General features: G+C 38.0%; 2 protein-coding genes across 5 annotated transcripts in view; both read right to left on the bottom strand.

Annotated features, from left to right (window-relative positions):
* Positions 1 to 20,490, bottom strand: part of Ppm1l (protein phosphatase, Mg2+/Mn2+ dependent 1L) — a 499,143-nt gene extending 478,653 nt beyond the window's left edge. The window contains exon 1 of the mRNA XM_047563105.1: positions 20,448 to 20,490. Within this exon, the coding sequence (XP_047419061.1) occupies positions 20,448 to 20,450 (3 nt within the window). The 5' untranslated portion in view covers positions 20,451 to 20,490. The remainder of the gene's footprint in view (positions 1 to 20,447) is intronic.
* Arl14 (ADP ribosylation factor like GTPase 14) overlaps positions 1 to 25,460 on the bottom strand; it is a 96,168-nt gene that overhangs the window by 34,943 nt on the left and 35,765 nt on the right. For 3 of the 4 annotated variants that reach the window (XM_047563109.1, XM_047563108.1, XM_047563110.1), the window contains 3 exons: positions 20,448 to 20,520; positions 18,317 to 18,997; positions 4,598 to 4,732 (listed from right to left, as the gene is read on the bottom strand). In XM_047563109.1, coding sequence (XP_047419065.1) covers positions 4,598 to 4,732; positions 18,317 to 18,340 — 159 coding nt within the window. In that variant the 5' untranslated portion in view covers positions 18,341 to 18,997; positions 20,448 to 20,520. Of the gene's footprint in view, positions 1 to 4,597; positions 4,733 to 18,316; positions 18,998 to 20,447; positions 20,521 to 23,681; positions 23,824 to 25,460 lie in introns of all 4 variants that reach the window. The other variant, XR_007110113.1, reaches the window with a different exon arrangement.

Genomic DNA, 25,460 nt, shown 5'->3' with positions numbered 1-25,460 from the left:
AGCCCAAAAATCCAAAGGTCAAATGTTTTCACTGATAAGTGCATGACAATATATAATGATGGCAGGTGGCGGGGCAAGAGAAGAATGAAGAAACTTTGGATGGTGTAGAGGAAAATGGGGTGGGAGAAGGTGGGGAATGGAAAGATAGTAGAATGAAACAGACAGTATTACCCTATGTATATTTATGATTACATGAATGGTGTGAATCTACATTGTCTACAACCATAGAAATGAAAAGTCGTACCCCATTTGTGTACAATGAATCAAAATGCAGTCTATAAAAATAAACAAAAATTAAAAAACAAAACAAAAACAAAAACAAAAAAATAGTAAATGGACTTTATTTTGTATGAAATGTATCAGATTCTTTCTCCTAAAATAGCCACTGACAAGATTATCTTCTATGTGTTGTTATAATTGGAACTACCCCATTCACACAGGGTGATCCAGGGTTTTAGCCAAGATTGGCAGAGGGAACAATCATCACAATTCTGTTGCTTGTGGGCTGGGCATATAGCTCAGTGGTAGAGTGCCAGCTTAGCATGCCTGAGGCCCTGACTTTGATCCCCCGTAATACAAAAACAAATAAATATCCCCAGGGTTCAAATGCCTTAATGGATCATACTCTATTATGTCTTAAAGGGTCTCTTGAAAGAGTTGGTTTTGTTTTGCCTATTTCACAGAAGATCAAATAAGAGAAAATGAGAGTAAAGTAAGAGAAATTTCTATTGGACATAAAGAATTTCTAGACTCCCAGAATAGAGAAAATATTGGAACAGATGATTAAGAGGGAATGCTGCTGGGTGTGGTGGCACACATCTGTAATCCCAGTGACTCAGGAGGCTGAAGCAGGAGGATTGCAAATTTGAGGTCAGTCTCAGCAATTTAGTGAGGCCCTAAGCAACTTAGACCCTGTCTCAAAATAAAAAATAAAAAGGTCTAGAGATGTAACTCCATGGTAGAGCTCCCCTGGATTCAATCCCCAATATCAAGAGAGAGAGAGAAAGAAAGAGAGAGAGAGAGGGAGAGAGAGAGAGAGAGAGAGAGAGAGAGAGAGAGAGAGAGAGAGAGAGAGAGAGAGAGAATGAATATGAATGCTCATCTTTTGCCAGGCAAATCATTTAGAAAGACTAACTTTTCTGAAGGCATAAGAATAGGTCAAATAGTCTTTCATAGTCCTTTCTAGTTCTGTGGTTTGTTGTAAGACTAATACACATCAGAATTATCTTGGCTTCTCTCTCTCTCTTTTAATTTGTTCTTTTTAGATATACATGACAGTAGTATCCCATTGTAAAAATATACCACATTCTTTTTCCATTCATCTGTTGAAGGGCACCTACATTGGTTCCATAGTTTAACTATTGTAAATTGAGCTGCTATAAACATTGATGTGGTCATGTCACTCTAGAATGCTGATTTTAAGTCCTTTTGGTATATACTGAGGTGTGGGATAACTGAGTCAATGGTGGCTCCATTCCAAGTTTTCTGAGGATATCCATACTGCTTTCCAGAGTGGTTGGACCAATTTGTAGTCCCATATATTTATGAGTGTACCTTTTTTCCCCACATCCTCAACAATACTTATTGTTACTTGTATTCTTGATAATTGCCATTCTGAATGGAGTAAGATGGAATCTAGTGTAGTTTATTTATTTATTTATTTTAGTGCCAGGGATTGAACCCAGAGGCATTTAACCACTGAGCCATATCCTCAGCCCTTTTTTTTTATATTTTATTAGAGAACGGGTCTCAATGAGTTATTAGGGCCTCACTAAGTTGCTAAGACTGGCTTTGATCTCATGATCCTCCTGCCTCAGCTTCTGGGATTACAGGCATGTGCCACTGTGCCTGGCTTCAATGTAGTTTTAATTTGCATTTTTCTAATCGCTAATGATGTTGAATATTTTTTCATATGTTTGTTGACCATTTGTATTTCTTCTTCTGTGAGGTGCTTGTTCAGTTCCTTTGCCCATTTATTGATTGGGTTATTTGTTTTTTTTTTTTTTTTTTTGGTGTTAAGTTTTCTGAGTTCTACATATATCATGGAGATTAATGCTCTATCTGAGGTGCAGATGGCAAACATTTTCCCCCACTCTGTAGGTTCTCTATTCATGTTCTTGACTGTTTCCTTTGCTTGTGAAGATGCTTTTTAGTTTGATACCACTTCTCTTGTTTTTATGTATATAATTCAGTGTCTCTGGAGTCTGTAATTAACTGGTAGGGCTTTGGGGAAGGTCTGTGGACCTCCTGGCCAAGTGAAAACACACACACACACACACACACACACACACACACTCACTTAGAAGTCAAACAACTCACAGGCATTCTCAGAGACAGATCCAAATTGTATGAGCCTGGTAGTGGAAAGAAGTTCACCATTTTCACCACTGCCTTCCTCATCAAACTGCTTCATCTACTAAACATGGTCCAGGAGAACAGGCATCTTTTTTTTTTTAATTAAGAAAAATATTTATTTGAACTGACCAGATCTTGAGGGTATTATTACCCTATGGATGTGCCCTTGCCAGTGAAAAGTGTTATAGATCCCTCATCTCTCTTCACACCTTCCCCTTTCCCCCTATCATTGTGCTTTCACTGCCCTCCCCCACCTGTCATCTCTACCTTCTCTCTCCAGGAATGGCCCTTCTCCAATATTAGCAAGCCTTGGGCCTCCTCCTACGACCTGGAAATCTCAGTACCTGGCACAGACTAAAAATCATAATTTCTCCTGTTTGTACAAACTAGGTGAGAGGGAAGTTTTGTATCCTGAAGGTGAAAGGTAGTCTGAAGGACAGCAGCTGGAGAGCTTTGTCTTCTTTTGCCTGATCTGCTTTGGCCAGCCCATTAAAAAATTCAGACATCTTGCACCCCCAAGAGTGAATCTCTGCCAATAACTCCAAACAGGTCCTCACATGTAAATCATATTCCCCTTTCTGTTATGATTAATCAATCAAAGGAGCATCACTTTCTTCCCAACCTTGTGTAACATTACAAGGCTCCTCTTTATTAAATAGTCGAGAATAGCCATTGCACTCTGCTGAGCTTTAAGGAAAAGGCGACCTCATTACACATGTAAAGTGCAAAGGTAAGCAAATCATGACTATGGCCTGTAAGACAAATCTAGCCCATAACCTGTTTTATAAGTATAGTTTTATTGGAACGAGGTTATGCCCATTTATTTACCTATTGTCTATAACTACTTTTACTCTAAAACAGCAAAATTGAGTAGTTGCGACAGTGACCTTATGGTTCTCAAAGCCCAATATTTACTGTTTCCTTATAGAAAAACCTTGCCCACTTCAGTACAGTGTATTATGTCTGAAATCAAGACTACACCAACCCAAAGAATTTATCTTAGCTGCTGATTTTAAGGGTTTTGAATTGATGCCTTTTTGTTTTTTCTCTTGAACAGAAGACTTAGACTCTAGAGACGTTTATCTTTCTGTTTTTCTTTCCCTGTACCCTGCATGCCTTTATTGTGGCTAGAGTTATCATATTTGAGATGGCAGAATCTATAAAATAACATCTTTATGTAACTCTCTGTTTGATTTAAGTGGACAAGTTCATAAACTTGAAACGCTGCAGTCTCTCTTGACTTCCTCTCCTCATCCCTCTAACTATAACCAACTAGTCACCAGGTTCTAATAAAAATTCTACCTCCTCAATATCTCCAACATTAACCCCCTCTTCTCTGTTCCCAGTACCTTACTTGCAGCTCTCATCTGCTATCTGAATTGTATCAATGGCCTCCTCCTTACTCTTCCTAGCTCCAGACCATCCCACCCCCACTAAGTCATTCTCATTTCATGCACAACCCTCCCCACTAAATCATCCACAAGTATAGCCTCCAACACAAGCTGGTAATTTTTACTACATATACACTCCTAATTTCAGAATTAAGGTTCCTCTGTCATTAAATAAAATCACTCTTTACCTAGTCACTCAAGTCCTAAACCTAGGATTATCATTGATTTGTCATTTTCTTTGATATTCCATACCTAATTAATTAGCAAGCCCTATCAGCTTTATCTCCAAAAATTTATAGTAATTCTGTTTCTTTTTAAGCCAGGGTTTGAACCCAGGGGTGCTTAACCACCGAGTCACATCCCCAGCCCTTTTTTATATCTCATTCAGAGACAGGGTCTCACTGAGTTCCTTAGGACCTCACTAAGTTCTGAGCCTGACTTTGAACTCGTAATCCTCCTGCCTTAGCCTCCTGAATTGCAGGGATTACAGGCATGTGCCACCATGCCCGGCTTTATGGTAATTCTTATAGTCAGAGTTCACCCAGTAATTGATGCTTATGTTCCCACCCCAAGTTAAGAACCAGGGACTGGGGATGTAGCTCAGTTATAAAGCACCTTCCTAGCAAGACCCTAGGTTTGGGACAGACACAGATCAGATAAATGGAGATCAAAGTGTTAACTTTACAAAATATTACTCACTAATAGAGTTAATGTTGATAGTTCATTCTTCTACCTGCTGGTAAGAAAGCATCATAATAGCAAACCCACAGGTAGACAGGTTTCCCATCTGCAGCATGGACCTCTACAGACCTTCCTGAGCAAGGCAGAGTGCCTGCTCCTGTAATACTTACAGAATGGAGGAATTGGGCAGCACACACATTTTCAGTATCTTTTGTGTGCAGGTAGGCAGGTCTTGAGGCTGGAAGGGGTGGGGAGCATTCTGGTCCTATCCAGCACTGCCTGCTGTGCTCTAAGTCTGACAGGTTCTGAAAGGAGTAAATGATAAGTAAAGAGGAAGGAAGGTTATCAGCAAGTCATAGGAAAGAATATTCCCCTTCTCCAACATCCTCCAGATTTTTGTTTTGTACCCCTCTAGGCTTAATCATTAACTGGTGGTATGACTGCCCTCCTTTGGGGATAAGATTAAAAATCTACCCAGACGATCCTGATCCCACCTTCAAAAGATTATTCCCTCAACACCAACCATTACTTTCCTGGGATGCTGGTGGGCAGTGTTTTATTTTTAACTCCAAGAGACTAAAATAGATCTGAATAGCATGTTAATTAAAATAATTCTGAAATCTACATCCCAAGCTGTAAATTCTTTCTGTACTGTTTCCCATCCCAAACTATGTTCTGTCACATTATCCAGTATAGTTCATCAAAGGTTTGGCAATGAGATTAAAATAACAACATAAAACTACTCCAGGATTAAAAATGCCAGCAACATACAAAGTCCCAGATTTGAATATTAGCTGACTTTTTAAATGAATATTCCTAGGAGGAAACTAAAGTTAAAAATTAAATCTCCATGCAAATTAATCCAAACATTTTAGAGGTCAAAATAATTAAAGTCCAAAATCATATTCTCATGTACTTGGGGGTTAAAAAGCCAAAGAAATTGAAGTCAAAACTTTATTCTCTCCCAATTTCATTTTTTTTATTTTAATTTTTAAATTTTTGCAGTACTGGGATGGGCATGGTGGTACACACCTGTAATCCCAGCAGCTTGGGAGGCCGAGGCAGGAGGATTGCAAGTTTAAAGCCAGGCTTAGCAACTTAGCAAGGTCCTAAGCAACTTAGTGAGACACTGTCTCTAATAAAATATAAAAAAAGGGCTAGGGATGTTGCTCAGTGATTAAGTGCCCCCGGGTTCAATAGCTGGTACCAAAATAATAATAATAATAAATAAATAAATTTTTGCAGCACTGGGGTTCAAATTTGGACCTTACACATGCTAGGGAAGGGCTCTATAACTGAGCTACATCCCCAGGTCCCCAACCTTTTTTAAGTTTTATTTTGAGATGGGGTCTCACTGAGTTTCCCTGGCTGGTCTGTGATCCTCCTACCTCAGCCTCCTGAGTATCAGGGGTTACAAGTGTGCACTACCACACCTGGTTCATTCACCACAATCTCTTATTCGACCTAGTCTCAGGAGGGTTTTAGTGGCTAGGTATTGCTGAGCAGATGCAACCTGGGCTATCTTCAATTGAATGGATGGAGGTCTTTAGGACTACAGACATTTGAATTAATCTCCAGTATACCCCATATTTAAAGGCTTCAAGATGTAACAGAACACAGAGGACTATCACAGCACTAGCCAGTAAAACACCAACTCTAGAAAACAAGCCAATATTATTATTAATATTGTTATCTGGACTCTATGATTTCAAAACCCAGAATTAGTTTTGCCAAAGACCCTAGAAGTGATATAATGGTACTGTATGGATGGAGGTCAGACCAAGAAAATGATTTGGTTTAACCTCTTCATAATGCCAGTAAGTCTGGAATAGTTCTCTGGAAACTGCAACCTGAATTTATACGGAATCTAGATCAATCTCCCATCTAGTAGTTATTTTGACATCATGTATCAATATATCTGATGGTGGGGAGAGCTAGGGCTTAGACTTCTTTCTAAGATAGTAGAATTTGAGCCAGGAGCAGCCATGCATGCCTGTAATTCCAGCAGCTTGGGAGGCTAAGGCAGGAGAATCACAAGTTGCAGACTAGCCTCAGCAGCTGAGCGAGACTCTCTCTCAAATAAAAAAATAAAATAAAATAAAAAGAGAACTAGGGATGTAGCTCAGAGGTAAAAGCACCCTTGGGTTCAATCCCCAGTATCAAATAAGAAGAAAGGAGATGGCAAAAAAGAAAAAAAAGGAGAATAAAGTAGAACTTGAGACATTACAATCTTCTTGCAAAATTAAAACTTGGAACAGGTAACAGCCCAAATCACAGGGAATTTTTTAATGTGTGCCCATCTGCAACTATTAACTTAATTTTCTGTGATCTTTTTTTCCTTTCCTTTTCTTTTCTTTCTTTCTTTTTTGAACTCCACATTTCTGACACCCTAGTGCAGAATCGAGTGTGAGGCTCATTAATAATCAAGAGCAGACTTCCCAGGACTAGAATCATGAAGAGTGCTGCCATTGCCTCCTGTTATGAAATTGCCTACAGCTGTAAAAATCTATCTAGGGTAGAGATTTTCACCTAGTCATCATAGCTAAGCTATGGAACCAGCCTAGGTGCCCTTCAACAGATGAATGGATAAAGAAAATGTGGTACATATAAACAATGAAATATTACTTGGCTATAAAGAAAAATGAAATTATGGCATTTGCTGGTAAATAAAGGGAACTGGAGACTATCATGCTAAGTGAAATAAGCCTGTCCCCCAGAATCAAAGGTCAAATGAATGTTCTCTCTGACATGCAGATGCTGCCTGAAAATAGGCATCGGAAAGAGTGTGGTGTAGGTTCACTGAATTGGAGTCAGGGTATTGGGGGAACGGGAGGCAGGGACGGGAATGGGAAAGACAGTAGAATGAATCAGACATAACTTTCCTATGTTCATATATGAATACACAACCACTGTAACTCCACATCATGTACAACCAGAAGAATGGGAAGTTATACTCCATGTATGTAAGATATGTCAAAATACATTCTGTCATTTATAACTAAAAAGAAAAAAATTTTTAAAACATCTAAAGAGAAACAACAACAACAACAACAATAACTTTCTGCACAACCACATCCCTAAAGATGGAGAAAGTTTTCCTCTGGCTTACTCAAAGCCAGCTTTGAATAAACCTGGTCTCACTAAGTTGCTCAGGCTGGCCATGAACTTGCAATCTTCCTGCCTCGACCTCCCAAGCCTTTGAGATTACAGATGTGTGCCACTGCACCTGGCAGAAGGGCTGATTATTAAGTCTACAGGTAAGTTGCGTAAATAATTTTCTCTCTTGGGCTCAAAGCAATGTAAAGTGGAATAAAACTTCAGATAGCAGTTATAGCACTGCTTACCTATAGCTGGCAATAAGAATTTAAAGTCAGAAACTGTTGACCATCTAAGCCATCTCTACCTCTTGCTTGTGTCACTGCAATAGTTTCTAACTTTTCTTTCAGCCATCATTCCTTCCCCAACAGAACTTCTACATAGCTGCCAGACTGATATTTTTGAAAACTTACATAAGGTCAAAGGACAATAGTAAGAAAGTAAGACAACTCATAGAATAGGAGAAAATTTTCACAAATTATATGTCTGATAAGGACCAAATACACAGAATATACAAAGACCTCTTCTAACTCAACAGTAAAAAGACAAACAACTCTAGTTTTCTTTTGCCTTTTGGATTTTATTTTGCTTTTTATTTCAGATTTTTTTATTGGTGCATTATAGTTGTACATAATGATGGGTTTTATTGTTACATATTCATATATGCACACAATATAACAGTATAATTTGACCAATATACAATGCTATTTAAAGAAGAGAAAAGGACTTGAGTAGACATTTCTCAGAAAAGACATACAAATAGCCTATAAGTACATGAAATGATATTCAACATCATTAGTCATTACTGAAGTGCAAATCAAAACTACATTGAGCCAGGTATGGTGGCTCATGCCTGTAATCCCAGCTACTAAGAAGTACTAAGGATGCTGGGGCAGGAGAATCACAAGTTTGAGGACAGTTTCACAACTTAGTGAGATCTCATCTCAAAAAAAAAAAAAAAAAAAGTCTGGGGATGTAGCTCATCCCAGCATGTGTGCACATACGTGCACACACAAAGATACATACACACACACAAAATCTACAATGAGATACCACTTTACACCCACAGAGATGGCTATAATCACAAACAGAAAATAACAAGTATTATCCAGGATGTGAAGAAACTAGAATCTTTATACACTGCTAGTGGGGATGTAAAATGGCATAGCGACTTTGGAAAAGAGTTTGGCAGTCCCTCAAAAAGTTAAACATAGAGTTATGTAACCTAGCAATTCCACTCCTAGTTATATAGAAATGAAATGACAAGCATATATTCATATAAATATTTATATATGAATGTTCATGGCAGAACATTCATTTCAGAATAGTTGAAAGGTCAAAGCTCAGATGCTCATTAACAGAAGAATGGATAAATAAAATGTAGTATATACATACAATGGAATACTATTTTGCCCTCAAAAGGAATGTACTCTTATATCTACAATATGAATGAATCTTGAAAAGATTATACCAAATGAATAAACCAGACACAATAAGACTATATGAATCTGTTTATACGAAATGTACAGGATAGGTGAATCCATGGAAACCAAAAGTAAATTAGTGGCTGCCAGGGGCTGTGGAGAATAGGGAATGGGGAATAACTGCTAACAGGGGTTCTTTTTAGGGTGATGGAAATGTACTGGAATTTGTGTTGCTGGTAGCATACAATGTAAAGTGCTAAAAACCAATGAGCTATATACTTTAAAATGGTGAAGTTTAAGTTATGTGAATTATATCTTGATTTGTAAAAGTTAATAAGAAAAAGACTTACATCAAATGGTTAAGCTTTTCAATGGTTTCCGGTAGTACTCAAATAAAACCCAATCTCCTTACCTTCAGGCTCCTACATATAACCCCTAGCTGCCTCTCTTATATCATATCACATCAATTCCCAAATTCCTCATCACATTTCTGTGATATTCAGGGTTACTTTCAACTCATGTTTTTATACTTAATTGTCCTCCTGCTTGAGGAATTCTCTCTACCTAGGGCTCTTATGGCTTCCTCTCTCTTATCATTGAAGTCTTATATTAATCACTTCTTCAGAGTCCACCCTTACTGTGCCCATCACTGTCTATCATCTTACTTTCTGTTTTTCTCTTCACAGCATTTATCACTCTCAGAACTTGTTTATTTACTCTCTCTTCTAAGAAAACATACATTCTCTGAGAGCAGAGATTTAATCCTTCTTGTTCACTGTAATAATCCAAAGTGTTAAGAACAATGCTTGGCATGCAATATATGCTCAAAAAATGTATTCTGAATGAATGAATGGGACTTCAATTGTGTACATTGAAAATCTAGATTTTTGATGGTATTTGAGTGCTGATAGGGCTGGTGGTTTTGAATGAGGGTATTAGAAACTCAATGTAGTGGTACATGCTTGTAATCCCAGAGACTTGGGAGACTGAGGCAGGAGGATCACTAGTTCAAAGCTAACCTCAACAACTTAGCAAGGCCCTAAGCAACTTAGTGAGACCCTGTCTCAAAATAAAAAAAAATAAAGGCTGGGGATGCAGGTCAGTGGTAAAGCAGTCCTGGGTTCAATCCTTAGTACTTAAAAAAGGGCTGGGAGGGACATCAGGAACAACATTCTTGGATGCACTAAAGCCATCAAGAGAAAGATAAAAAACAGGAGAGTTGGGCTGGGAATATGGCTCAGTTGGTAGAGTGTGTGCTTCACACCCACAAGGCCTGGGTTCACTCTCCAGCACCACAAAAAGAGAGTTGAGGAAAGCTACCTCACCATCATTTCCAAAACACAAAGATTTATAGTTGTAAAAACTGATAAAACTGCCCCAGAGTTTATGAAAGCAGCTACATAAATCACACAATGTAATTCATGATTCTGTTTGTTCCCTGTGAGGAGAGTCAGGGTGCACAAGCTTGATCTGAGTGCATTGGAAGAGATCAAAGAAAGAATGGCTATGAGGCAGCACAGTGAGGTGTCCCTGTGATTGCTGCTCAGCCCAGCCCCAGGGCTTGAGCTTTGTTCTTGGAAAGGGGCAACAATAAAGAACAGAGCCCCTGTAAACCACAGAGCACAAAGTACAACTGTGCCCAGGAAGAGAGCAAGCTGGGAAAGAAGGTTGGCAAGGTGGCCATTGAGAATAGAGATAAGGAGAAACCCTGAACACACCAGTGTTGAGATGTCAGCCAATGGGAACCATATGGCTGGCATCATGAAGACAAAGGAGTACTCCAGGGAGTGAGGAAGGCACTCTCTGAAGCAGACACCTGAGGGTTCTTTGAAGGGTCTAGCCTGACTGTCTATATTTTGCTGATGCAGACTGAGTTGATGTTGCTGCTTTGTCAGTATGGCCTAGGGAAATGTGGGTTACACAGATAAAATAGGGGGCAGTTTTTATATTGCCTTCTTCAAATGAGGATGAAATGTTTTTAATTCTGAGATGAACTATGAATCATATATGACATAAATTAAATGGAAGCCACATTGGGGAAAAAAGCCATCTGTCACTGTATATTTCAGTGAGTCTGATCATCAGGCAAAAGAAAATGATTATCTCTAAACTAAGTGGTGGAAGAGAACATAAAGATAGTTTAGCTTTAGATCATCAAATAGGGAGAAAAGTTATTGAGGCAGGAAAGAAAGAACTTGAAGGAATGAAAAAGTGAGATGATATAAGGAAACCAAAGGTTAGTTTGGAAACAATAACATTGTGAGATGGAAAGAGTAAAGTTTCAAGCTAGGAAGATGATACTTTCAGAGACAGGTGCAGTGGTGCACGGCCTATAATCCCAGTGACTCTGGAAGGCTTAGACAGGAGGATTGCAAGTTCCAGACCAGCCACAGCAAGTTAGGGGTCCTAAGCTATTGAGTGAGACCCTGTCTCAAAATAAAAAAAGTGAAAAGAGCTGGGGATATAGCTCAGTGATAAAGTACCCCTGGGTTGAATACCCAGTACCAAAATAAATAATAATAATAATAATAAGGCTTTGAGTAACACACACACACACACTTTCCCACATAAGTGAAAGTGATTTTTAGAACGTTTAAGAAATTGAGCAGAACATTAGGTAGCCAAGCTTGCCCAGACACATTAGGTAACAATGTCTAGGGATGTCTTAAATTGTGGGATTAGATACATCTCATGTTGGTAAGGAGGAGCATAGTGATGGTTTGTACAAGTTTGAATTTCCAGAACAGCCTGCTAGGTAGCTTCCACTGTCAAGCCATCCTGCACACTCCATTGCCTAACTAATCTGCCTAAAATAGGAAACAGGACTTCAATCACAATAAACGCTCAACACTCTTCCATGTCTTACTAATCACCTCTGAACTCTGCCTATTCAACCTTCTTTCTTTGACTTCCTTCTTTCAGGCCTTTCTCTCCACGGTCCTGCTTCTCAGCCTTTGCCCATTATTCTGCCTTGGTCTGAAATGTATTACTCTTTCCTGTCTAACTAACCAAATGACATCCTCTGTCAAGGTCCAGTTTACATTTCAATTCCATCATGGTCTTTCTTGATTGCCCTTCGTTGAATTCCTAAAACACAATTGCTAAATTATATTCTGTCATGTATTATTCGCAATTGTTTAACATGTATTAATGCCAGGAAATAAAAGAGAAGGAAGAAATTAATAAAGAGAGAAGTGAAAGTCAAGAAGGGCCCCCCACAACCATTGTAGATTCTGATTTGGAAGTGGGTGCTGCTGGAAGAATGGAGAAAATGTAGTAGAGTGGTCCAGTGAGACTTTGGTGCAGGGAAGGAAGTGGGGTTGGTTGTAATGAGTACCCTGCTTTCCACATCACTTAGCAATGCATCTTAAGTGCCTGGCATCATAAGGAATAAGAAATTTACCATGTGGATGTTCTAGATAAGAGAAGTTCACTGTGAAAATTCTTGGGCCTACTCCAGACCTATTGAATCAGAAAGTCTAGAATGGGATCTAGCAATCTGTGTTTCAAACAGCACTCTAAATGACTCAACTACACAGTGAAACTTCATTACATAAAATTATTTCTGTAATAAATTACATACTTTTTTGCTTTCTGAACAGAATGTACTAAACAGAAAGTCCTCTTTTTTTGTGGGGCCAGTTATCATGATGAACATCACTTCTTGTCCAATACTATTGTATCAAGCATCACAACAGACAGAAAAATGAAGCACTATGCTGTCAGAGGCACAGTCCACCTGGTCACTTCATTCACGCAACCGACTGCAATTGTCAATGTGGTTTCTTACAACCCTGATCGCCATCTGTAACAATTCTGGAGGGTTCTTTAGCTTAGGGCTTTCTTAAAACAATCCAATAAGCAACTGAACCCAATCACAGCATTTAAAAAAATCCAAGCAGGCTGCTAATTATACTCATTACAGATATGGAGCAGAGGTATTCTGGTGTCATATTCCAATGTCTCTTGACTAAAGAAATGGTAGAAATTCTTAGGCAATTCTCAGGAAATATTTGTTTTTAACTAGATTTTGCCTCCTATTTTATTCAGGCTATTCTGGTCCTCCTTCTAGTAACACACTTTGTTTTTGTCACACCAGTTTGCCCTGGAATAACTGTTTCCTTAGGAGTAATTTAAAGGAATTCTCAAAATACAATTTAGCAATTGTGTTTTAGGAATTCAAAGAAGGGCAATCAAGAAAGACCATGATGGAATTGAAATATAAACTGGATCTTGACAGTGGATGTCATTTGGTTAGTTAGACAGGAGAGAGTAATACATTTCAAACCAAGGCAGCATGATGGGCAATTGTTCAAGTTCAGATTTTTAATAAGACATCACTCTGGCCCATAGGTTTAACCTTCTTTGAATACCTGAGTTGAACCTGTTAACTCCTGAGGATCAGTACCAGTTGGCACACTCACAGCTCTTTGTATATTTCAGACTCTTTCTGTGTTCTCCCATACCGAGGCTTTCAATGTGATTTGTATTCAGTTCTATTGGGGAAGAAATAATGTCCAGATTGAGTCCAAACTGAATTTCTGTGGATCTAGAGTAGGTACATGTGATCATTTGACAAATATTGCCAAAATGCCTCTTAGAGGGGTAGTAACCATGCTCCCAAGAAATGTAGATGATGCCTGTTTTCCCACACTTCACTGACAGAAATAGAAACTTCTTTTTACCATGGATATCTTTGGGCCTTATGCCATTCTCTCATGAAAGTCACCATGAGAAGAATTTCAAACATGTCTCTAGATGTTGATGGTTTCTTTCTGGTTCTCTTTTCAATGTTTTCAAATCAGAAGGAAAAGAAAAATATAAGTGATCCACCCCTTCTTGTATGATACAATTTGGAGTCTTACAGTTAAAAAGCTCTGCTATTTATTGGTAGTTGAGAGGTTCCCTTACCATGCAGCACTGTGTAATTCTTCATTTCTAAGACAGGTGATGTTCAAAAGGTAACCAACTAACCTTTATACGAATCTGCAAATTTATTTGTTTTAAAAGGTTACCTCTCATTCAAATATTATTTTGAAAGTCCACATCAATGGGCCTCCTTTAATTATCAGGTCAAGTTGGGCTCCAAAATTTCTCAAAGTAGGATGTTAATTGAAAATTCTTTTATGTTTATTCATAAAGTAAATCTGGGATATTTGTCCTTCATCATTGTACTTCTTAGTGACGAAGAGACAATTCAAGTCATTTTAATTTTGTGGTATAGCTGAAGGTCACTGCAATAATAGAGTGATTTTCATACTTCTAATAAGTAAATATGAGATAACCAGGAATTATCTGATTGATAAATTTTACAGTGTTAACATTGCCATATTTTAGAATTTAAAATGTCTTACATGGATGATTATGAGGGAAATAGAAATTTAAATAACAGTGGGACATTTTACAAATATTACTATGGGAAAAACTAGAAAAGTAGATAATCCTTTCTAATGTGGCAGCAAGGTGAAGCTGTAAGAAGGAGTGTAGAATAGAGTAGCCATGATGAAGAGCAGCTCATTAGTACTAAGGTCAATTCAATATACTCCATTCCCCCAATTGGGATCACGAATCTAAAGAAAAAAAATTTTTTTTGTGTGTGTGGATTGAACACAAGGGTGCCTAACCACTGAGCAACATCCCCGGCCCTTTTTCATATTTTATTTAGAGACAGAATCTTACTGAGTTGCTTAGGACCTTGCTAAGATGCTGAGCCTGACTTTAAACTTATGATCCTACTGCCTCAGTCTCCTGGGCCTTGGAATTACAGGTATGAGGCACATGCCTGGCTGCAATGACTTTTAAACGTAACACCCAAAGTACAATCTACAAGAGAAAACATTGATAGGTAAGACTTCATTAAAATATAAGAATTTCCATCAGATGTGGTGGTACACACTTGGTATCCCAGGAACTCAGGGTGCTGAGGCAGGAGGATTGCCAAGTTTGAGAAAATTAGCCTTAGCAAATTAGTGAGGCCCTGTTTCAAAAAAAAAGAAAAGAAAAGAAAGAAAGAGAAGAAAAGGAAAAAAAGTCTGGGGATATAACTCAGAGGCAAAATACCCGAGGTCCAACACCCAGTACAAAAAAAAAAAAAAAGGTGTACACACAAGTGTGTGTGTGTGTGTGTGTGTGTGTGTGTGTGTATAAATTTCTGCTCTGTGAAAGACACTGTTAAAAGAAAGAAGAAACAAGCCACAGAGCAGGAGGAAAAATATGCAAAACACATATCTGACAAAAGACTTGTATCCAAAATACACAAAGGATTCAAACTCAACAATAAGAAAACAAGAAATGCAACTGAAAAATAGACAAAAGATTTGAATTGACATCTCTACAAAGTAGGTACACAGAAGTCGAAAGTTATGGTTTGAATATGAAGTGTTCCTCAAGAAGTTCATGTGCAAGACAATGCAGGAATGTTTAAAGGTGAAATGATTAGATGAGAGCTGTAATGTAATCAGTGGATTAACCCATTTGATAGTTTAATAATTTGAAGGGACTACTACACTGGATGGTAACTGTAGGCAGGGCATGGCTGGAGGAAGTAGGTCTCGGGGGGGTGTGCCCTTGGGATTATATCTTGTCCCCTTGGCTCCTTCCTTTCTCTCTACTTCCCTGCTACCATGAGCTGCTGCCATTTTCTTCCACCACGACCTTCTACCATGACATTCTGCCTCATCCTGGACCCAGAGCAATGGAGTCCATGGACTGAAACTCTGAAACCATGAGCCAAAATTAGCTTCTCCTTGTCAAAGTTTTTCTTATCAGATACTTTCGTCATAGTGATGAAAAACTAACACAGCAAATAAGCATATGAAAACATGCTCCCATATTATTAAGGAAGTTAAAAATTAAAACAATAATGAAATACCACTACATGCCTATTAGGATGGCTAAAAATCCAAAACACCAATAACATTGAATGCTAGTGAGGATGAAAAGCAGCAACTTTCATTCATTGCTGGTGGTAATGCGAAATGGTACAGCTACTTTGGAACACAGTTTGGTAATTTCTTCCAAAGCTAAACATAACTCTTACCACATTATCCTGCAATTGAATTATTGGTATTTGGCCAAATGAGTTGAAAACTTACATTTAAACAAAATCATGCACATGAATGTTTATAGTAGTTTTGTATTCATAATTGCTAGAACTTGGAAAAAACTAAAATGTCCTTCAATAAGCAAATGGATAAACAAACTGTGGTATTCATACAATGACATGATATTGTGATAAAAGAAACAAACTATGATATATTCAGTTAACAATATGTATTCAGTGATAAAAAGAAATGAGGTATTAAGCTATGTAAAGATAGGCAGGAACCTAAAATGAATATTACAAAGTGGAAAAAGTCTACCTAAAGAATTATGTACCATAATTCCAACGATATGATGTTCTGGAAAAGGCAAAACTATGGAGACAATAAAAATACGGTTGCCAAGGATTAGGGAGGGTGGGGAAAGAGATGGATAAGTGGAGCACAGGGTATTTTTAGAGCAGTGAACTTATTCTGTATGATATTATGATGATAACTGTTATACATCTGTTAAAACCCACAGATTTAAAAAAATTTTTTATAAACCCAAAGTGCTCTAAATGTAAAGTTAATCAAAAAATTTTACAAAGTAAAACCAAGAATGAGTTACATAACAAAACGCTGTTTTTTTTATTACTTTCCCTTGTGTGTGAGTGTGTGTGTGTGTGTGTGTTGCATTCTAAGAAAGTTATTTCGCTGGATGTGGTGGCACATGTCTGTAATTCCAGTGACTCAGGAGGATAGGCAGGAGGACCACAAGTTCAAGACCAACCTCAGCAACTTAATGAGACCCCTGTCTCAAAATAAAAAAATAAAAAAGAAAAAGAAACGGGATGCAGCTCAGGGATTAAGTACCCCTGGGTTCAATCCCTGGTATAAAAAAAAAAAAAAAAAAAAAAAAAAAGAAAGAAAGAAAGAAAGAAAGAGAAAGAAAATAGTTCTATGTTACCCCAGGCTTGCTGAAAACTCCTGGACTTAAGGGATCCTCCTGCTTCAGCCTCCCAAGATTTTGGGACTGCAGGCACATGACATGGTGCCTAGCTAAAATGCTGTTTTTATAACTGAGAGAAAGTCATGCACAGAAAACAATAACATACATTTTATATGAGAACATATATAAAGAAATGATGCTCATTAAGTGCATTGGGATTATGGTCTATAAGGACAGTGGTAATGGGAGTAGAGAATGGTAATAGAAATTAATAAAATGTGAGCAGTACATTACATGGACCAAGGATGATAACATGCCATGAACAGAATATGATTAATTTCTCATATGAAATTAAATTTCAATAAGAAAATAAAAAACAGTTCTTAATTTGGATAGGAAAGCCTGAAAAATTGTCTAAAGACTAGAGCACGTTAAAAAGACATGACCTCTAAATGTAATGTGGTCTCCTGGTTGGGGTCCAAAACAGTAAAAGGTCATTAATGGAAAAACTAGCAAAAGCCAAATAAAGTCTAGAGCTAGTTAATAGGATGTATCAATGTTTATTTCTCAGTTGTAACAAATGTGCCTTGATAATACTGATGTTAACAATAGCAGAAATTGGTTGAGGGGGCATAGAGAAACTCTTGGTATTATCTTTGCAACTTTCTGGTAAGTCTAAAACTATTCTAAAATAGTTTAAATAAAATAATTTATTTTTAAATAAATTATTATTTCTAAAATAATAAGTTTAAAAAAACAAAAAGGCTCTATTTTGTTGGATGCTTATAATGTAATTTTTTTAAATCCTAGAAACTAAAAAGGAGAAACATTTCATACTGATTCAGGAGATAAGAGAAAACATATGGTTTACTTTTCCCATTAATTATTATACATTTCTTCTTCTAAAATAATTCTACAATGATGTTACTGGAATATTGTAAATTAACAAAGAAAACAAAGAGGTAAAAGAGAGTAAGAGCAAAGTCAAAGATTAGGATGAAGGATAAAAAAGCCAGTGTGAGAGTTCAGAGCTGCTCAACAGGCAGAGCAAGCTCAGAAACCCACAGTGCAAGGAGAAAACAACTCACTCAGCCTCTTCCCCTGTAATTTCCAACCTTCCCCAATACTATGAAGCACTTGGCACTGAGCTAAGTAATCCAGAAAGAGACATTTAATGTTTGAGGAAAGCCATTAAAGTCAAAAAATGTGGTGTCTACTTCCTCTCCATATCCTAGATTATCTACAGTTGTCTGGGTCAAATCTGGATATTGGTGAGCCAGGAGAAGCTAAGCTACTCAAGGGAAAATTCAGGTAAGTTTCTACTTGACCTTTCCCCTTCAGGAGCTCACCACAGCGCTGTCCAGTTTTCTCAGATGAAAGATGTTTAGAAATACTTACACATAGTGTCATTTTCCCTTCCATGGATGGTGGTGCTGATTCATATTCAAAAACTAACTGGAAAAAACTAATTACTCCCACTGCTAGCACTGATTTTAATAGATTCCTATAGCTTCAGTGACTTGAAACACTGGTGTAGAGGCAAATATTAACCAAGAATTAAAAACTTAGCTTACATTTACTTCATGTTAAAAACTGATAATTATATAAAGTTTAAGTTTTTAAAAACATTAACTGATTCTATTATCATATCAACCCAATGAGGTAGATACAATAGGTTTTATTTCCATTTTACAAATGAGAAAATGTGAAGACCTGAGTAATGAAGCAAATGGTTCAGGTCATCTCGTTCAGTTCTTGACCCTACCCCACTGCTCCACATGGCTTTCCATGGTGGTCACTGCATACTCCTGGTTCCTTTAAAGGCTCAAAACTTCCAGCTTGAATGGAGTGAAGGCAGATTCTGAAATACTGCAGGACTGGGTTGTGCCTCTCACACCAGCAGGTGAGCATAACATTACAACTTTCCCTGTCTTCATCTCGTGTTGTCAAGCAAAGGGGAAGTGACCTTTTTCATGGTCTTACAAAGAGCACCGAATTCCAGGGAAGGTGAAGGAGGTTTCTTATGACATTTAAAACTTCTTCAACAAAATCCCATGACGTTCAAAATTCTGACATTTGCTTTAAAGTAATCCAGAAGGGGAAATGGCTATCAGTACATAGGAATGACCACATACATGTAGGAAATGGCATAAATACACAGGGCTTAGGAATGGCCTTATAAACAGTGAGACTGAATTATGGGTACATGAGGCTTCATGATATAATATCCTTTATTTTTGTGTATTTGAAAATTTATAGACTAAAAAGTTAATAAATTAACAAACGAATGATGAAATAAATACAGTAAAATCAATACTAGACTCTGGGAAGAAAAGTATTTAAAATTTGGAGAACATAACAATAATCTCTTAGAGTTGGCTAATCCATCTTAATACATAGACCTTAAAAGAAAAACATTCAAATACAATAAAAGCTTATTTTTCTCTAACAGAATGATTCAGGGTAGTGTTCCAGACTGGAGAGAGAGAGAAGCTATGCTCTAAGAAATCACTCAGAGACTCAGTTAAATGGATGTTCTGCCATCTTCAGTGTGGCTTCCAAGGTCATTTTGGTTGTCACCAACCCGGCCATGAGAAGGAGAAAAGTAGTACAATGCTCAGCTCTTGAAAGTACAGTTCAGAGGACACATAATTACTTTTGTTAACATTCCACTAACAAGAGCTTTGTCCCAGGAATCACTTAGCTGCAAAGGAAGCTGGGCAATGTGTGGCCTGTGTTTTGACAGGTGCTAAAGTTTGGGTCTGGAATGCTCCCCAAAGGCCCACATGTTAAAGGCTTGGTCCCCACCTTGGTGCTTTTGGGAGGTGGTAGAAACTTTAAGAGGTCTTCACGTCATTGGCTGCATATCCTTTCAGGAAATTGTGGGACCCCACTCTCCATCTCTCTTTTGCTTCCCAGCTATTAGATGCTTCAACCTTGATGTACTTGCCTTATCACTCACCCAAAGCAATGGAGCCAATCAATCATGGACTAAAACTGTCAAAACTGTGAGCCAAAATAAATCTTTTCTCTTTATAAATTGATTACCTCAGGTATTTGTTATAGTAACAGAAAACTAACACAACAGGTATAACCTACTTAAAACTGCAGTGGAAGAAAGGAAAAATTTTGTTGGAAAATTAGTTCTCTGCTACAGGAACCTCTAGATTTAGTCATTAACACAGGCAGAGATCAATTAATCACAATGCTTCTGAAATTTGAAGTTGGAGTCTCTTACTTGCATGAGTCCTTCTAAGGCACTAAGAGGAGTCTGTATTAATTATCAATTTCTGTATAATAAACTAAATATACAAGCTTAAAACAATAGATTTTTTTATCTCATACTGTTTCTGAGAGTAAAGAATCTACGAATGGCTTATTTGAGAGGTTCTGACAGAGGAATCTCATGAGATTGTAATCATACTGTCAGTCACAGGTGCTGTTATCTTACGGATTGACCAGGTCTGGAAGATCCACTTCCAAAATGGCTCATTCACATGACTATATACTAAAGGTCTCAGTTTCTTACCATGTCAGCTTTTCCACAGGGTTGACTGAGGATTTCTACAACATGGTAGCTCGGTTACTCCAGAGTGAATTGTCTAAAAGAGAGAGAGGAGGAATTCATAACGTTTTTTATAACCTAGCTTCAGAAACAATATACTATGACTCAACGGTACTCTATTGGTCTCATAGACCAATTCCAATACAAAACAAATAAGGAGGAAGAACTAAACAAGGACATAAATACTATGAGTTAGGGACTATCTTCATAATTGGAACCTGGCTGTTGTCAGGTTCTAGCAATGTGTTCACATGGCATATTTTTGTAATATTTACAAAGTAAGATTTTAATATGTTTTTCTTAATAACCTTCTTCCCCAAATTGTATTAGCTTTTGACTCCACAAAATGTAAATCCTTTTCTTATGTAACCTATCTTTTAAATGCTTTTAGTTGTAGATGGACACAATACCTTTATTTTATATTTTCATTTTTTATGTGGTGCTGAGAATTGAACCCAGTGCCTCACACTTGCGAAGTAAGCACTCTACCACTGAACCACATCCCCAGCCCCTTAGCTAATCTTGATTTGATACTTTTCACATGGTTTTTCGAACAGGGTGTGGTGGCACAGGCCCATAATCCTAGCAACTAGGGAGGCTGAGGCAGTTTCAGAAGCTTAGTAAGACCCTTTCTCAAAATAAAAAAAAATAGAAATAAAAGGGTTGGGGAGCTGGGTCCATGCCTATAATCTCAGTGACTCAGGAGGCTGTGCCAGGAAGATCTCAAGTTCAAAGCCAGCCTCAGAAACTCAGTGAGGCCCTATGCAAATTAGCCAGAACCTGTCTCGATATAAAATATGAAGAAGGCTGGGATGTGGTTCAGTGGGTTCAATTCCCAGTACTAAAAAAAAAAAGGTTTGGGTATATAGCTCAATGGTAAAGAGCCTCTGGGCTCAATTCTCAGTATCAAATAAAATAAAATAAAATAAAATAAAATAAAATAAAATAAAAATTTTAGAACCAGATTAAACTATTCCACAAATCACTCCTAATTCCCAAATTCTGAATGAAATGAATCATTTTAAAAATGTGTTTATTTTGATAACTTTAATATTTCTCATTTGTGTAGCACCATTTTTTTATTTGTAGGTGGACACAATACCTTTATTTTTTTTTATGTGGTGCTGAGGATCAAACCCAGGGCTTCATGCATGTCAGGTGAGCACTCTACCATTGAACCACAAGCCCTCATTTGTGCACTATTGATTTATTATCAATGATGGGTTTAAGGATAGGTGAGATATGGATTTGAATCCAGAACCTCTCTTCAACAAACTGAGTAGTCTTCCTTTCTTAATACACAGTCTGCTCTCTGAGGTAGCTCTTTTTTGTCAGGTCAAAGAGAGATTGCAAAAACTGATCTATACAAGCACTTTCAGCCAGCTCTTCAAGTCTTTGAAGTTAATGTTATGTCTGTCTATGCCTCAAATTCCTCATCCATAAAATGAGGACAACAGTACTTACTTCACATAACTGTAGTGATGATTAAATAAGATAGCCTATCTGAAGTGCCTAGAATATGCCTGGCAAGCAGCACATATCCAATAAATGTTATTCATTCTTATTGTTTTATCCCTGAAAATTCACCAACGTCAGGAAGCTAATGTTGGATGCTTTTATAGTGCCAGCAATTTGTAATTTCAATTTCATCTCAGATGATTGTGTACATTTTGATAAGTTGGCAAAAGACAACATGAAATAACATCAAGGATGCAGACAGTTGGAACCTTTATATATTTACTGATGGGAGTATAAATTGGGATAATGACTTTGGTAAATGTTTGGTAATATATCCTCAAGCTATTATGTGCATCTCTTATGATGACCCAAATCCTTTCCTGGCTATAAACCCAACAGACATTAGTGCTTATGCCTACCAAAAGACATTATTAAGAACATTCATAATATTTTTATTCATAATATCCCAAACATGAAACAATCTAAATGTCCTTTAAGAGTAGAATGAATACATACATACATACAGCAATGAAAAAGAATCAATCTTACCAACATGATGTCGAATAAAAGAAGCCAGGGACAAAAAAGTACATACTTTATGGTTCCATTATTTGGAGTTTGAAATCAAGTAAACACATTCATGGTGATAGAAGTCGAAATATGCCAGGCATGGAGACACATGCATGTAATTCCAGTGACTTGGGAGGCTGAGGCAGGAGGATTGTGATTTCAAATCCAGCCTCAGCAACTCAGCAAGGTCCTAAGCAACTGAGTGAGACAGTCTCTAAACAAAATATAAAAAAGAGCAGGGGAATTGGCTAAGTGGTTAAGCACCCTTGGCTCAATCCCTGGGACAAAAAGACAGAGAAATCAAAATAGTGATTATTTGGGGAGGATAATGATTGGAAAATGGATCAAAGAGCTTTCTGAGGTGCTGAAAATTTTCTATATATTGATACTACCCAGGTACATACATAAGTAAAAATCACTCAAGTTTAAATTTAAGATTTATACATTTTATGGTAAATTGTACAATTTTTTAAAAAATTTATTAGTTGTTGATGAACCTTTATTTATTTATTTGTATGTGGTACTGAGAATTGAACCCAGTGCCTCACACATGCTAGACAAGTGCTCTACCACTGAGCCACAACTCCAATCCCCATAAAGTTTTTTTTAAAAAGTTTGTAATGTAAAAAGAAACACAGGGCTGATAACATTGACATAAGGTAAGAGGCTTGACAGGGATTGGAATTTATTCAAGTGTTCAATATTAGTTAATCCTAAATCTTTACAATTATAATTACTAGGCAGTAATTAATAAACAGTTTTTTTTTTCTTTTTTTCTGGATACCAGGGATTGAACTCAGGGGAACTGAACCACTGAGCTACATCCCCAGTCCTATTTTGTATTTTATTTAGAGACAGGGTCTCACTGAGTTGTTTAGTGCCTTGCTTTTTTGCTGAGGCTGTCTTTGAACTCACCATCCTCCTTCTGAGTTGCTGGGATTATAGGTGTGCGCCACCGAGTCCTGCTAACAACTATTTCCTTATTACCCCCTATCATATGCCTCCCTACTACTAGTTGTGTTAACTGTTTGCTCATTTCACCAAATTTTAAGTGCTGGGTTCTCTGTTAGATGATGGGACCTTTATCAACAATGTACAAAATAGACACAACTCTTTTCTCCATAGAGCTAGTTCTATTTGGGCAATACAGAAAAGTAAATCAATACTTACAATTGCATATGACAAGCATATTATATGGGGAGTACAGTGTTCTTCCCTGCTGTTGAAGAACAAAGCAGGAGCAAAAATACAGAAGTGAGAGATCCAAGATGGCGGACCAGAGGGAGGCTGCGTTCCTTGTCGCTCCATAACTCTGGTTTCAAGCAGAGGATATCTGTTTCTTGGTAAGGCAGTTTTGCTGCTTATTGATCCCCTGCTGTTTACCCCATTTGTCTGCTGTAATCACCTGCAATCTGCCAGCATATTGACGCAATTTTTGAGTGCAGATTGCTCACTGTCAGGCACCTATCTTTCGCCATTTGCCTGCCTCTCGCCTGTCCATCGCCTGCCTTACACCTATCCATCACCCAATGCACAAGGTTCACCTCCCGATCATCCAACAACAGTCAGCAAACTGATCGCCGACGGCCAGTAGAGCACCAGCTGCCTGCTGTTGCCTGGAAGTTCACTGTTACAGTATCTGCAGTTTTGATTACACGTGGCTGCCACCATTTTGAGACAACAGCCAGGCCCCATGGGACCCCTGGCCAGACTGACTGAGCCCCGTCTCTAGGATCCCTCAGCCTGACTGATCACTCCCTGCCTCTGGGACCCTCACATCGACTGACTGCTCCTTGCCACCAGGACCCCCGGACCAACTGCGCCCTATCACCGGGACCCCAGACCAACTGATTGCAACCGGCCTCCAAGATCCCACAACCACACCAAACACACCCGACCTCCAGGACCCCTGCCTGACCAACCGCATCCCGCCTCCAGGACCTCCTGCTGACCACGGCCACACCCTGAGCTGCAGTCCCCATTTGCCAACACATTTCGAAGCCAGAGAAGCCATCTTGGAAAATCCTGGAAGCCGGAGCTCTGATCTTTAGGTGGGGCAAATCCCATCCTGAGACACCTGCTGGAGGCTTGAAGCTCATTGTCAGGTACCTCTCATGCATCAGGCTACTGAACTCTGAGAGTTTTCATTACTATATGGCTATTATACTGTAGATTTTCTTTTTTCTCCTTATTGAAAAAATTTAAGTTTTTATTTCTTTACTTTTCTTGCTCTCTTTTCCTTTTGTTCACCTGTTCCCTCAGAGTCTCTTTCTCCCTTTTTTGCATGCTAACATCCAATTTCTTTTGATTACACTCTCACCCTTTCTATTATCTAGAACTTCTGTATATTCTTTTCTTATCCCATTAACAGCCACATTCTACATCCCTCTGTATCCGCTTTGTCCTCCATTTGAAACTGCAGACCTTATTGCAAATTTGTTTGTTTTACTGAAGATAATATTTGAACTCATTCTGTTTATTATGACAATTTTGTTATTGTCCTCATAGGGGCTATTTGGTCTAGGGTTGCATAGTATCTGAATTGGGCACTGCTAATATTGATCTCCCCTTAAAGAAAGGGTTTTGGAAACCTATAGGGCCACTATAAGCCTATAGGGGGAAATCTGTAATACCCCAGATCTGCACTTCTAGAGGGGAAGATACATGAACAACATGAAAAAACAAGGGAAGAAAATGATCCAAACAAATCTAGATTCTATATTGATAGAATCCAATGACAGTGTGTTAGAAGAAATGTCAGAAAAGGACTTCAGATTATACATGATTAAGATGATTTGCGAAGCAAAGGATGAGATAAGAGAGCAAATGCAGGCAATGAATGATAATACCAATAAGCTGAAAGAGCACCTGCAGGAAGCAAAAGATCATTTCAACAAAGAGATAGAGATTCTCAAAAAAAAAAATCAAACAGAAATCCTTGAAATGAAG

The sequence above is a fragment of the Sciurus carolinensis genome, chromosome 9, assembly GCF_902686445.1.
Source record: "Sciurus carolinensis chromosome 9, mSciCar1.2, whole genome shotgun sequence".
Lineage (NCBI taxonomy): Eukaryota > Metazoa > Chordata > Mammalia > Rodentia > Sciuridae > Sciurus > Sciurus carolinensis.
This window is presented reverse-complemented; position numbering and strand designations above follow the sequence as displayed.